The 16,284-nt window shown below is 45.1% G+C and overlaps 1 protein-coding gene across 1 annotated transcript in view; it reads left to right on the forward strand.

Moving 5' to 3' along the window:
• Nucleotides 1-4,136: 4,136 nt before the first annotated feature.
• Nucleotides 4,137-16,284, forward strand: part of LOC107693580 (putative homeodomain transcription factor 2) — a 13,805-nt gene continuing 1,657 nt past the window's right edge. Inside the window, exons 1-14 of the mRNA XM_016493021.1 lie at nucleotides 4,137-4,245; nucleotides 7,092-7,172; nucleotides 7,929-7,985; nucleotides 10,916-10,985; nucleotides 11,097-11,255; nucleotides 11,848-12,016; nucleotides 12,492-12,653; nucleotides 12,992-13,190; nucleotides 14,193-14,366; nucleotides 14,445-14,666; nucleotides 15,455-15,583; nucleotides 15,708-15,820; nucleotides 15,853-16,018; nucleotides 16,090-16,185. Coding sequence (XP_016348507.1) covers nucleotides 7,128-7,172; nucleotides 7,929-7,985; nucleotides 10,916-10,985; nucleotides 11,097-11,255; nucleotides 11,848-12,016; nucleotides 12,492-12,653; nucleotides 12,992-13,190; nucleotides 14,193-14,366; nucleotides 14,445-14,666; nucleotides 15,455-15,583; nucleotides 15,708-15,820; nucleotides 15,853-16,018; nucleotides 16,090-16,185 — 1,761 coding nt within the window. The 5' untranslated portion in view covers nucleotides 4,137-4,245; nucleotides 7,092-7,127. The remainder of the gene's footprint in view (nucleotides 4,246-7,091; nucleotides 7,173-7,928; nucleotides 7,986-10,915; nucleotides 10,986-11,096; nucleotides 11,256-11,847; nucleotides 12,017-12,491; nucleotides 12,654-12,991; nucleotides 13,191-14,192; nucleotides 14,367-14,444; nucleotides 14,667-15,454; nucleotides 15,584-15,707; nucleotides 15,821-15,852; nucleotides 16,019-16,089; nucleotides 16,186-16,284) is intronic.

Genomic DNA, 16,284 nt, shown 5'->3' on the forward strand with positions numbered 1-16,284 from the left:
AAACCCAGCCTCACATACAATCACAGAGCTCCATGTTTCCTGTCTTGACTAGCCGCTCCATATCTGGGGCTTATGGCTCCCAGGCACTGAAACCCTAAGCCACAAACACACACACACACACACAACAACACACGATACAGTCTCACACACACACACTAACACACGATACAGTCACACACACACAATAACACACGATACAGTCACACACACACACAATAACACACTAACACACAATACAGTCTCTCACACACACACTAACATGATACAGTCACACACACACACACACTAACACACGATACAGTCACACACACACACAACAACACACGATAGTCACACACACACACACACACACTCACACACACACACACACACACTCACACACACACACACACACACTCACACACACACACACACACACTCACACACACACACACACACACTCACACACACACACACACACACTCACACACACACACACACACACTCACACACACACACACACACACTCACACACACACACACACACACTCACACACACACACACACACACTCACACACACACACACACACACTCACACACACACACACACACACTCACACACACACACACACACACTCACACACACACACACACACACTCACACACACACACACACACACTCACACACACACACACACACACTCACACACACACACACACACACTCACACACACACACACACACACTCACACACACACACACACACACTCACACACACACACACACACACTCACACACACACACACACACACTCACACACACACACACACACACTCACACACACACACACACACACTCACACACACACACACACACACTCACACACACACACACACACACTCACACACACACACACACACACTCACACACACACACACACACACTCACACACACACACACACACACTCACACACACACACACACACACTCACACACACACACACACACACTCACACACACACACACACACACTCACACACACACACACACACACTCACACACACACACACACACACTCACACACACACACACACACACTCACACACACACACACACACACTCACACACACACACACACACACTCACACACACACACACACACACTCACACACACACACACACACACTCACACACACACACACACACACTCACACACACACACACACACACTCACACACACACACACACACACTCACACACACACACACACACACTCACACACACACACACACACACTCACACACACACACACACACACTCACACACACACACACACACACTCACACACACACACACACACACTCACACACACACACACACACACTCACACACACACACACACACACTCACACACACACACACACACACTCACACACACACACACACACACTCACACACACACACACACACACTCACACACACACACACACACACTCACACACACACACACACACACTCACACACACACACACACACACTCACACACACACACACACACACTCACACACACACACACACACACTCACACACACACACACACACACTCACACACACACACACACACACTCACACACACACACACACACACTCACACACACACACACACACACTCACACACACACACACACACACTCACACACACACACACACACACTCACACACACACACACACACACTCACACACACACACACACACACTCACACACACACACACACACACTCACACACACACACACACACACTCACACACACACACACACACACTCACACACACACACACACACACTCACACACACACACACACACACTCACACACACACACACACACACTCACACACACACACACACACACTCACACACACACACACACACACTCACACACACACACACACACACTCACACACACACACACACACACTCACACACACACACACACACACTCACACACACACACACACACACTCACACACACACACACACACACTCACACACACACACACACACACTCACACACACACACACACACACTCACACACACACACACACACACTCACACACACACACACACACACTCACACACACACACACACACACTCACACACACACACACACACACTCACACACACACACACACACACTCACACACACACACACACACACTCACACACACACACACACACACAATAACACACTAACACACAATACAGTCTCTCACACACACACTAACACGATACAGTCACACACACACACACTAACACACGATACAGTCACACTAACACGATACAGTCTCACACACACACACACTAACACGATACAGTCACACACACACAACAACACACGATACAGTCACACACACACAACACACGATACAGTCACACACACACACACACACACACAACAACACACGACACAGACACTAACACACGATACACACACACACACACACAACAACACACGATACAGTCACACACACAATAACACACGATACAGCCACACACACACACACACACACACTAACACGATACAGTCACACACACACACTAACACACGATACAGTCACACACACACAATAACACACGATACAGTCACACACACACACAATAACACACTAACACACAATACAGTCTCTCACACACACACTAACATGATACAGTCACACACACACACACTACAACACACGATACAGTCACACACACAATAACACACGATACAGCACGATACAGTCACACACACACACTAACACGATACAGTCACACTAACACACGATACAGTCTCACACACACACACTAACATGATACAGTCACACACACACAATAACACACAATACAGTCACACACACTAACACAATACAGTCTCACACACACACTAACACGATACAGTCACACACACACACTAACACACGATACAGTCACACTAACACGATAGTCTCACACACTAACACACACACACTAACACACGATAGTCTCACACACACGCACGATACAGTCTCACACACTAACACACACACACTAACACTAACACACGATAGTCACAATAACACGATACAGTCTCACATACTAACACACACACACACTAACACACGATACAGTCTCACACACTAACACACACACACACTAACACACGATACGGTCTCTCACACACACACACTCTAACACACGATACAGTCAGACACACGCACGTACAGACAGACAAACACATACTCACACACACATTAACACACAATACAGTCAGTTAGACTCTCTCTCTCAATTTCAATTTAAGAGTGCTTTATTGGCATGACAAAAATTGCAGCTGGACTGCTTACAAATAGTGCACATATGTATTAACAGAAAGAAAAATAATAATAGTAATAATAATAATATATAAAAAGTATTAAGCATGTAGTGCAAAATGAATTATTAATGTAAGTATATAAACTACAAATAAAAATAAAATAAGGGAAATCTCTCTCTCTCTCTCTCACACACACACTCACTCACACACTGTTATTTATAAACGGATGGTAACGCGCTCAGGTTCCACACAGATACACACTTGTGTTTCTGTATTTAAGTATAAAGCCCTTTCACTCAATCAGCAGCAGATCACACTCACCTGATGCTGATCTGCAATCATTGCTTTTGTTGATCTGATCAGACAAACATCCTAAAATCCCACCGCTGACATGAACAGACCAGTTATAACACAAAACATTCAGTTCTTCAGTGAACCTGTCCAGATGTGTGTGAGCGGCCCGGGACTGAATGTGTGTGTGTGTGTGTGTGTGTTTGGGTTTGATGAGGAGCATCTACACACACACACACACACACACACACACCTTCAGTGAGTCGGTTAGTGAGAGGCCTGACTGATTGTATGAAAAAACACATAGTCTGTGATACACATGATGTCAGTAGTTCAGTGTTTGTTCTCTTGTATGCAAACACACGTTTGATTCTCCTCTCTCGTCTCTCTCTCTCTGTCTCTCTCTCTCTCTCTCATGTCTCTCTCTCTCTCTCTCTCATGTCTCTCTCTCTCTCTCTCTCATGTCTCTCTCTCTCTCTCTCTCATGTCTCTCTCTCTCTCTCTCTCATGTCTCTCTCTCTCTCTCTCTCATGTCTCTCTCTCTCTCTCCGCAGCTGTGTGTCAGCTCTGACCTTAAGTCGGTGTTGTGTTCTCGCTCGTGTCGGTCGCTCGGCCTGCAGCAGCGCTCCATCAGATTCTCCGTAAGTTCTTCAGAGTGAAGTGTTTCTTTTGTCAAATAAGTTTTTTATTCAGTCTGAGTGGAGCGTTTCTGAAACGTTCTCTTACACCTGTGTGTGATGGACTGAAATATGAGTGCGAATGTGTCTGGACTGAATCGAGTGTGTGTGTGTGTGTGTGTGTGTGTCTGTTTTTAACCCTGAGCTCTGTGAGTGTCTGGAGCGTCAAGCGCTGCGGCTTCTGCAGGTTTGTTTGTTCCATGAATAGCTTCACGTCTATCCAGAGATCAAAGAGTTTCCTGACAGCGCTCTTCATCTCATCCATCTGTTCACTCGTGTTTCATAGACGCATCTGAACGAGTCCTGACTTCATCTTCTCTGAGTGACTGGTTCGTTTAGCCAGATGGGTTAAGAATAATCTCTCACTGAAAGATTCTGGTGTCTCTATGTGTGTATGTGTGTGTGTGTGTGTGTGTGTGTAGTTGTGAGTCTTTGTGTTTTGAGTTGCGTTTCTGCATGAGGCTTAAGAGACAGAATAAATGCAACCGTTTCCTCTTACAGACGCATGCAGCAAGATGCGCTGCTTTATTTAGCCTGTGAAGAACACACACACACACACACACACACGCGCGCTGCAGTGTGATCTCCAGAGACACACACACAGTATCAGATGTGACACACACACTGCTGTCCATCTCCTTCATGAAACATGCACAGCCATGTGTTGGGTTACACCTCAGCAGATGGACGTGTGTGTGTGTATGTGTGTGTGTGTGTTTATTTCCTGCTGGTTTTGTCTAGAACGGTTTTATTTATTGTTGCGTAATGAAGTGCCGCTGCTGCTGTAAAAGCGTCCGTTAATGACAGCATGACGGGATCTGACTCTGAATCACATTGATCTGTGTGTCTTTGAGTCGACTGATCGCCTTCATTGATCCAGGATTGATATTTGGCAGTTTTCAGTGGATGAATCCTAAATCAGAAAGCTGTTGATGATGTTTGTGTTGGCTGGCAGGAGCACAAATCACATGTAAATGAAAGTGTTTAGTGAGCGCAGGACCGGTCTGTCCACTCTTCAGTGTGCACTAGTGAGGGCGTGTGTCTCGCGTTCCTTCAGGCTGTTTCATGTTCCCGTTCTGCTGCTGCCTGCTTTGTGCTAAATTTGCTGTTGATGACGTGGACAGGTCAAAAAAGCTCATCTATGTGTGTGTGTATCACATTAATGCAGTGACTGAACAAACTCCCAGAATGCTCAGCGTTCACTCCATGATGTATTACAACATGAGAGAAAGAGAGAGAGACACTTTAAGATTATATCTCTTAATATCTCTCTCTCACGCACACACACACACACACACAGTTTCTCTGATTGGCATTCAGTTGGTGCATTCAAAGTGTGTGTGTGTGTGTGTGTGTGTGCGCGTTTTTGTGACAAATGAGGACATAAAATTGTATGATGACAAAGGTATGACATAGGTATTACAAGGAGAAGGTGACTTTTCAGGACATTACCCCATGTCCCCACTTTTCAAAACGCTTATAAATCACACAGAATGGAGTGTATTGAAAATCTGAAATAGCACAAAGTTTCCTGTAAGGGGTAGGTTTAGGGGTAGGGTTGGTGTAGGGCAATAGAATATACGGTCTGTACAGTATAAAAACCATTACGCCTATGGAGAGTCCCCACTTTTCACAAAAACAAACCTGAGTGTGTGTATGTGTGTGAGGCTTTTCTCTCCACCCTCTTCTTGAACATCAAGTTCTAAAATCAGACTGAAAGTGTCTGTCATCATCAGGTGTGTGTGTGTGTGTGTGTCAGAGCTCTAACCACCCAGTTTCACACCCGTAATTCATAGATGAAGCTAATCTAGTGTTGTTGGCTGTGTGTGTGTGTGTGTGTGTACTCGTTGAGCTATATTTGTGAGGGTAAAATGTCTTCACTTACACAGTGAAATATCATGACAACAAACTAGTTGAAAAGGCTCATGATATCAGTCCAATCATGTTTCTGTGCAAATGTAGTGTTTTGCATGGGTTTCTTTGAGGGTTTGTTTAGGAGTCGGTCAGGAGATAAATAGAGAAAATATCAAACCTGAGAGAAAAACAATGGAAGTCTATGAGATGAACTCACTAGTACAGTCAAACAAACGTGTGTGTGTGTGAGGTCAGTCTGTTCCTAGCGCTCATGAATCAGACAGATAGTAGATGAGTTCCTGTATCTTAAACTGTAGATCATGGCGTTAGAAACAGCGATGTCATGAACACTTCAGTGTTTGTATGAACTGATGAGATGTTAAAGGCTGCAATAAACTACACGACTTTTAAAATCTCAACAGATCTTAAAACACTAGGCATGATAAACTTACCGACTTTGTAAACGGTCACAGAGGAGAAACACTAAACTACTAGGAGACACGTGACAAATAAAACAACGTGTTCTAAGATCTCCTCTGACTGGATTAAATCAGAGTCTGAAGCTGAAAAGTCTGTGACCATCAGACACTAATTTATGAAATCTGTCAACTCAAATCTCTGGCTCTGACTTTCAGCAACTAGCGTCAGCTTCTGCAGACTGTAAATCAGGGGAAATGAAGTTGTGCAGTGTTTCCAGCCATTTCATTCACTTCAGATAAAACATGTAACTGTGTAGTTTTTCCTCCTCTCTCATTGTTTGTTGTTAGTGTTGATCTCTATGACAATATTGTGTGCAGAACAATCATGCCAACTATGTGTGTGACTGCACTTCTGTGTGTGTGTGTGTGTGTGTGTGTGTGTGTGTTGGACACACCTGTGCTGCAGGTAAGAAGAGCTTAAGTGCGTCAGACCGCAGAGCTCCGTCTGATCTCCTCCCGTCTCTCTCTCTCTCTCAGCTTAAAATGCTCCAGCGTGTGACTCCTGACATGTAAATGGCGTCGAAGGTGCGTGATGCTGTGCTCTGGTACCAGAAGAAGGTGAGCGATCTGAGATCTTTTGATGTTTCCTCACATTGACTTCATGTGTCTGAGCTTCTGTTTGTCTGTGTGTGACACTGATGATGATGAAGACGACGTTCTGGACAGATAGAGGATGGAGTTCTGATGTCTCTGACAAACTGAAGCTGAAGGGTTTATTAGAGTTGGGTTCACTGAAGTTATGGACGAATCCTGTGACTGTTTCCTGAATCGACAACATCACAACAAAACAGATGATGCTTAGAGCAACACTCACAGGTTGTTCTCCTGCAGGGTTGTGCGCTCGCTGTATGTTTAATGAGACTGAACTCGTGAATTATTGAGTGTTTTCCACCGTGTGACTTCAGTCCAGCGTCACCGTCTTCACCTCCAGCGTGCACACGACACAGAGTCGCGGTACTTATTGCCCCCGGCAACAATCAGAGCTGCGCATCGCATCCATTCACGCTCGTGTTTCCACAGATCTCCAGAAACTCGATCCGCAAGACCTCCATCCTGCTCCGGCGCTCCAACCCAGAAAACATTCATTACCGCCGCCTCTTTAAACGTGTCCCATCACATAATGAACACGCATAACGAGCTCTGGGTGTGTTTGGACTGACAGGTGATAAATCAGTGCGATTCTCCAGTCTCAGGAGATTGAGTGACGCTCAATGAGAGAGTCTGTTTAAACACAGGCGACTGACTGTTTGGATGATTTCTGACTGATTTGTATGTATAACCTGTCTGTGTCTGTGTCTGTGTCTCATCTGTCAGATCGGTGCGTATGACCAGCAGATATGGGAGAAATCAGTGGAACAGCGAGAGATCAAGGTAACGTGTCAGCGACTCTTGATTAGACTTTCACCTGTTCATTCTGCCTCTGCAAGAGCGTGTGTGTGTCTGTTAATGTGTGTGTTATTCGCTCATTCTTCCTTTAAACATGTTTCTGTCTCCCTTCACTCGAAGCAGTTTATCAGACGGGTGAGTACGGCGCCGCTCTCAGCCTGTAGGTGGCGCTGCGTGTGGGTTTTTTTAACACGACTGGACGCCTGTATTTGTGTGAGAGCATGGTCAGACTCCGACAAGATCACATCAGTAACACCAGGGTTTACTGTAATCTACTGAGATTCAGCTGAACGTCTTAAACTCCTCACACACGCGTCTGATGATGATGTAATAGAGGCTCTGTTATACGTTGTAGTCAGGATCGGCTCTCATTGGCTGGAATATGGCAGCAGCTCGAGAGTGAATCTGCATTGAGTTTGTTTGTTTGTGTTGCTTTGACTGGTTGCGCTGTGACTCATGTTTGGCCGAATGTCTTGCGTAACGAGGGCTAGACAGACGAAAATAAAGACAACAGAAAGTCTGAGTCAAGCTTCATTCTGCCCAGATCCTCTGAATGAGCTGCAGCGAGGAATAAATCTCTCTGATTCGGCACAAATCCTGATCAGTCAATCCGTTTTACAGTAATTTTACCAGCGGTCTGAATCCACAAAAACTGCGGCTAAATCCTGTAACTAGAAGACTTAAAGTCATCTGTAATATTCGGAGTAAAAACAATAACAGAGGATGTGTGTCGCAGGTTGTGCATTTATCGATGGTTTGAATGCAGCTCATCCAATCAGCATAGAATCTGAACGATCCATTTCATAATATTTTTCTCTCATGTCAGGACTGACTGTAGAGTTATTATTTCTCAGAGTCTGCCAGGGAAAGTATCATTGATGAAATGACTGTTAGTCTGCCATCAGCGGTGTATGTGAGCGTGCTGTTCGTATTCAACTTTTCTAAATCATGATTTGTTGACTGCGCTGCTTTTAATTATTTGAGGAAATTGAAAAGATTTTTAATAATGTCAGGCCTGAATCGGTTTTAAAGTAATATTTTATAGGTAATATTTTTGGTGTTTCTGCCTTTAATTTGATAGAATAGTTAAAGATTGGAATTAGAGAAGAGAGTTGGGTCACTCAAAGCGTCGTCCGCCAACAACACGGCTTTAACCTGTGCTTTACCATGAAAACAGCCGCAGGAAGTTAGCAGGGATGGACAGGAAACACGTTTGTGTGTTTGTGTTGTTTGCAGCTGGTTCTGATCTTGAGATCAGTGCTGTCTGTGTGAATATCTGCTGGTTATTAGCAGAAGACGGGCCGCGTTACACGGCTCTCTGGTTACATGAGCGCCAGTGCAACAGGACACTAATGAGGGCATGAAACGCAGCACTGCACCCTTAATAGACAGCATCACAAACACCATGAGAGGTGTAAGCTCGTGTTTGTGTGTGAACTGATGTTTGGAGATCTTCATATGAATAAACTCGAGTTGTAAATCCCTAATAATCTGTCGTGAGTGTGACTGAAAGAGCAGCTTCAGATCCTGCCGAAAGTCTTTATTGCACTATGGTCATGAACTCACTAATGTATCTTGTTAATCTTTTTTAATTAACCTGATATGATGAGAAGTGTGTGTGCTGAGATGCATGGTTTCCCCCATCAGTATGAATGAATGATCTGCTGTGTAGGGAAGACACTAGCTGCGTTTCCATTACCCTTCAAATTGTGCCATTTGAAATTGGGAATAGAAAAATACGCCTAATGGAAACACGTCAATTTCACAAAACCTCCCATATATCGCAAAAAAGTTAAGCTCGCATGATGTGGTTTTTCAGGCAATTCGAAAAAGGAATATATCGCAAAACTGCAATGGAAACGGGTCACGTCATTCTTTAATGTACTATAACCTCCAAGAAACACTTCATACAAGGCCGCTCTCAAGTATAAAGGGCTTTTCTTGCCATTAATGCTTGGATAAGCCCTTATCTACACTGTACATGTGCATTACGGCTCCGACACGGCCACCGGCCACTCTATTCAATGCTTGTTTTTATACCAGCTGCGCCACGCCACGTTTCAGAAGCATCTCATAAGCGGCTGTCTCCTTTGATTAAAAATAATGGCTAGTGCGGTGGCTGCAATATACGTGAATCTACCAACATCCGTTGCCATGAATTGTGGCGAGAGGAAAAAATGACGTTTTAGTCACATAACATCGGTAAATGGAAACGCCATCATTTCGCAGTAGTTTTTGATTTACATTTATAAAATGTCGCAAAAGTTTTGTGCAAGTGTGTAATGGAAATGCACCTGTCAGTCATCCTGTCTGTCTGTCTGTCTGTCTGATGAGCGTCTCTCTGTCTGTCTGTTGAGCGTCTCTCTGTCTGTCTGTTGAGCGTCTCTCTGTCGGTCTGATGAGCGTCTCTCTGTCGGTCTGATGAGCGTCTCTCTGTCGGTCTGATGAGCGTCTCTCTGTCTGTCTGTTGAGCGTCTCTGTCGGTCTGATGAGCGTCTCTCTGTCTGTCTGTTGACCGTCTCTCTGTCTGTCTGATGACCATCTCTCTGTCTGTCTGATGAGCGTCTGTCTGTCTGTCTGATGAGTTTCTGTCTGTCTGATGAGCGTCTGTCTGTCTGTCTGATGAGTTTCTGTCTGTCTGTCTGATGAGTTTGTCTGTCTGATGAGCGTCTGTCTATCTGTGATGAGTTTCTGTCAGTCTGATGAGCATCTGTCTGTCTGTCTGATGAGTTTCTGTCCGTCTGATGAGCGTCTGTCTGTCTGTCTGATGAGTTTCTGTCTGTCTGATGAGCGTCTGTCTGTCTGTCTGATGAGTTTCTGTCTGTCTGATGAGCGTCTGTCTGTCTGTCTGATGTCTGTCTGTCTGTCTGTTGAGCGTCTGTCTGTCTGTCTGATGAGTTTCTGTCTGTCTGCAGGGTCTGCGGAACAAACCGAAGAAGACCGGTCACGTGAAGCCGGACCTGATTGATGTGGATCTGGTCAGAGGTCAGAGACACATACCTGTATTTGATGTTTTTGGTGTCTGTTCAAGTCACGTTCAGGTCTGTTTCACAGGTCAGTCGCGGCTCGTAACTCGTCTTCTGTTTTATTCGTCAGGTTCTGCGTTTGCTAAAGCGAAGCCCGAGAGCCCGTGGACCTCTCTGACCCGGAAGGGCATCGTCAGAGTGGTTTTCTTCCCATTTTTCTTCCGCTGGTGGATTCAGGTGACATCGAGAGCCGTCTTCTACCTGCTGCTGTCTCTCTACCTGCTGCAGGGTGAGCGTTTATTCACACACAATCGCTTGTTTTTCAGCAGACAAATGTCAGACAGAATTATTGTTATATACTGTCTGTCCTTAATGTGATTGGAGTGTGGTTTTGGTCCGGTGTGTTTGTGATGCCCTGATAGTGATTCACATCTACACGTCCAACCGCGAGTCGCTCCTTCAGTTTGACTGAATGACGCGTATGATTGCTTTTAGGTTGTTCATTGAGGTCACTGTAGTTGTTTTTCTTGTCAGAGACGTGTGCAAATAGTTCAGATGCTTTTGTTTTTACAGGTTACTAAAAAGAACAGGGAGTGTGTGTAATAATTGTGTAACAAATCTCTCCTTAAAATAATCCATGTTCGTCATGGCTGAAAGTGAAGCTTTAATTTGAAGTTTAATTTAACTTATAGAGTTTGATTGAACACGCTGTCTTTGGCTTTTTCAATCATTTTCTCCTGCCTTTTAACAGCTGAGTTTATTTTACTGTCCTAACGATGGACATTTCTATGATTAGCTGCACTGGATTATGTGTGTTTTTTCCTGTCACTCATGAGTGGAGAAGTGATCCTCATGTCATCGGCGTGTGTTTTGTGTTGCAGTGCTGGCGGCCGTGTTGTTTTTCAGCATCTCCAGTCCTCACAGCGTCCCCGTCACCGAGGTGTTTGGAGCCATCTGGCTGATGCTGCTGTTAGGAACCGTTCACTGCCAGATCGTCTCCACACACACTCCTAAAGCCAGTGGCGGCGGCGGCAGCGGGAAACGCCGCAGGTCAGACTCTGCTCTTCTGTGTGTTTGGTTTCTTCTGAAGTTCAGCCGTCTCACTGACAGCGACACACTACAGATGAAATCGGGGGAAGCGTCAGCACGTCGAGATGATTCTGCTGAATTCATGAAAAGCTTTCTCTTGATTTATGGATCCAAATCAAATTCACACTTGTGACAGACACTAATGTCTTCATTATTAGGCGATTGTCAGCATCATAAAAAGAAATGCCATTACAAGCACAAATGATCAGTCATATACCAGAAGCATGAATAGAAATGCATTTTCTAAAGGATCTAAAATCCAAAGGATTTTGATTAACAAGCTCCAATGTAAATGAATCATTTTAGAGTTCGGTTGAATCATCTCCGCTGAGTCTGCGTCTCTTTCAGGCCTTTCGCTTCTCTTGACTTTGGAAATCAAAGTTCGCTCTGTTTTAAGATTTCTAAGTTTTCTGCACTTTGCTGTCTCTCGCTAAAGGAAGTTGAGGAAAGCGGCTCATTTGGACATTCATAGAGAAGGCGACGGCTCTAGCACTACTGATAACACACAGGAGGGGGCACCGCAGGGCTCGCTGTCTGCCGGCTCACGCAGCCTCGTGGCTTTCTTCAAAGATTTCTGGCATGGTATCTTTAAAGAGGGGTGTGTATTTCTCTTTCTCATCTCCTCTTACAATCTTCTTGGCTACAACATTTCTTTTCCTGAAATCACGTCATCGCGCTGCAGTGCAGTTTTAAGTCTCTCTTTGAGGTTCCTCACTAGATAAAGGGATTTTGTAGCCATTTTATTCCATTTGCTCCGTTTCAATAGTTTTTTCCCCAGAAGCACAGTTGTGACTGTCTCCAGAAACCGGTTCTCTTTCTGATTCACAAGCTCCCATCAGCGTTTGCTGTAGAGGACTAGAGCTGCGCTTCCACACATCGCTTGATCAAATGCACAGCCTTTAGTAGAACCTGCTCTTTTCCTTGCTGTCCCATCAGGTCTAAAAAGTCCAAGCTGTCCATCGATAAGTCTACAGAGACGGACAATGGATACGTGTCTCTGGACGGACGCATCACCAGCAAAAGCAGCGAGGAGGGTTTACAGCTGCATGAGCCTCACTGCGACCTGCTGCGCTCCGAGACGCACTGGAGCCTCCAGCACCACAGACACCAGCTGATCCTGCCGCCCACGGGCAAGGTACACACACACACACTCACGCACTCCCTCACACACATACTCACTCACACACACACACACACACACACTAGGGGTTGCACAGACTAATCGACTAGTCGACTTCAATGCTCTGCCATGATGCTTTAAGCTTGCATGGGGGTAAGTGATTAATGACAAAATTTTCATTTTGGGGTGGAGTAACATAACCTTTTCTAAATCTTTCATTGACAAAATAGGTTTTAAGAGACCTAATCTGGGAAATACAACTCTTAACCACAGCATTAACCTGCTTGTCGAATTTCAAATATGGATCGAACACAACTCCTAAATTCCTTATTTGGTCATGACAGTAGGCTGACCAAGGATAAATAAGTGGCTATGTCTGGGCATCCTCTAGTGGGGCCAAAAATCATAATATCTGTTTTACTTTGGTTTAACTGAACCAAATTGTGAGCCATCCAGCTCTTCACCTCTTCCAGACATGCCAAAAGTAAATTTGAACCACAATTCTCTCCATGTTTCAAAGGGAGATAAAGTTGTGTATCATCGGCATACAAATGGTAAAACATACCGTATTTATTAAAAATCGAGCCTAGAGGCAGCATGTACAAGGAAAACAGTAGAGGGCCAATAACAGAACCCTGAGGAACCCCACAGGTAATAGAGGCTGTAGATGAAACAAAGTCACCATACTTCACCGAGAATACTCTGTTCGCAAGAGAAGACTTGAACCACTTTAAAACCGTCCCACGGATCCCAACTAAAAGTGATAAATGCTTTAGGAGAATCCCATGATCTATTGTATCAAAGGCAGCACTCAAGTCCAATAGAATCAGAGCTGCAGAATACACACACACACACACTCACTCTCTCTCTCTCTCTCTCTCTCTCTCTCTCACACACACACACACACACCTGCAGACGCCTCTCTCTCTCTCTCTCACTCACACACACACACACACACACACACACACACACACGGACACGTGTAGGCGTGACTGACGTGTGTTTTGTGCGTGTCAGTGTCTGTCTGAGGCTGCGGTTCCTCGCGTGGTGGAGAACATGTCGGGTGAAGCATCCAGTGAAGAAGACCCAGAGAACTACAGTGCCCTCCGCAGAGGAGTGGAGCGCAAGAACAGCGACTGCACACTGCGCAACAGAAAAGCACACCACTATAAGAAGCATTACACTGCTGAGGTAGAACATACACACACAATCAGTGCTTCTGTAGGAGCACAAACACAGGCTGCTCCATGTGTGGTTTGGTCTCAGCAGGAGACGCTGAAGTCGGGCACCAGCTGCAGCTCGCGGTGCTCCAGCTCACGGACGCAGGACTCTGAGAGTGCGCGGCACGAGTCTGAGACGGAGGATGTTCTGTGGGAGGACTTCCTGCACTGCGCCGAGTGCCGCTCCTCCTGCAGCAGCGAAACAGACGCCGACGGATCCGCAGCCTGTTCTGCCTCTAAGAAAGAGTTCAGAGACGACCCGTTTCATCAGGTGCATCGCAGATCCACAGCTGCTGCCTCATTGGTTCAGATTTGTGGAGCTAGGGCCAGTTGTTCAATAGTGATCTGATCGGATTTTGTCCATTGGATTGTATCAAATCTTGAAAATGGGTTGTTTAAGAGGAAAAAAAATTTTCTGATTCAGATTAGATCACAAAATCCAATCTTGGTTTTGATCTGGATTAAATCCTCAGTTTGTGTTGTTCTAAGCATTTTAGTAAGATTGGGATACTTTTGATCCAAAACGGGGTTATTCTTATCCCAGCAGAAGGGTGGATTTCAGGAACAAAAATGTAATAAAACTGATCCAAAAAGTACAACATTTGTAAAGTGTAATATCCCTTAAATCCCCAAATAGCTGTCAATATCAAACTCAAATATTCCATTAAAAGTTGTTTTTTTTCTCACTGATTGTAACCTACATTGGCACAATCATCAGAGGTGGACCAGTCAGAAGTAGTTAGTGGTTTTTTTTCCCCATCTCTTTTTTTTTCCATCAGCTTGTCCCTTTAGGGGCTCCGTAGAGCACTAGTAATCCAGATTTGGAAATCTGAAATAGTGTGTATCTGGATCAGGGTGATCCAATCCAATTTTGCTTTGAAAAACCGGCACTAAAGTAAGATGGGTTACCTGATCCTGGAAAGCAAAACATGAGATTTCCAAATCCAGATCATTCTGATCCAGATTCAACTTTTTGAACAACTGGCCCCTGATGTTTTGTTGCAGTAAGTGTGTAAATGATGTTTGTGTGTGTGTGTGTGTCGCCTGCTGCTGGTGAAGGGTCACATGCCGTGGCTCCACAGCTCTAATCCGGGCCTGGAGCGCGTCAGCGCCATCGTGTGGGAAGGAAACGAATGCAAGAAAGCAGACATGTCTGTGCTGGAAATCAGCGGCATGATAATGAACAGGGTGAGTGTGAAGTAGAGGAAGGAAGGCAGTGAACTGATAGAAATCCATTGAACATCTCTGGATAGAAGCGTGTGCTAAATCATGATTACATGAAGCCCTGATCTCGTCCTCCTCTCGCCCGCAGGTCAATCTCTACACTCCAGGCATCGGCTATCAGATCTTGGGGAATCTGGTGTCTGTGACGCTGGGTTTGACTCCGTTTGCGTTCAGATTGTTCCAGCACAAAGATCTCGACTAGCGTGTTTTACTCCGGTGTTGATGGCAGTGTTTCTCCTGCAGCTGCTTCACGTGCATGAGACGTTTCTGGAGTTTCACTATAACTGGGAGCTGGTGATTTGGTGCACCTCGCTGTCGCTGTACCTGCTGAGATTCGTCACGCTGGGCTCAGAAACCAGCAAGAAATACAGCAACACCTCCATCTTACTCACAGAACAGGTACAAACACACACGATACTGTAAAGACACACAAACATCCCAGAGTCTCATCTGATGTGTTTCTGTTTCAGATTAACTTGTACTTGAAAATGGAAAAGAAACCAAATAAGAAAGAAGAACTCACTCTGGTCAACAATGTCCTCAAACTGGCCACCAAATTACTGAAGGTATCAGAAAACACACACACTCACACTCTCTCACACACACACGCTCGCTCTATCTCTCTCTCTCTCTCTCTCTCTCTCTCTCTCTCTCCCTCTCTCTCC

The sequence above is a fragment of the Sinocyclocheilus anshuiensis genome, unplaced genomic scaffold (genome assembly GCF_001515605.1).
Source record: "Sinocyclocheilus anshuiensis isolate Anshui unplaced genomic scaffold, SAMN03320099.WGS_v1.1 scaffold1598, whole genome shotgun sequence".
Classification (NCBI taxonomy): domain Eukaryota; kingdom Metazoa; phylum Chordata; class Actinopteri; order Cypriniformes; family Cyprinidae; genus Sinocyclocheilus; species Sinocyclocheilus anshuiensis.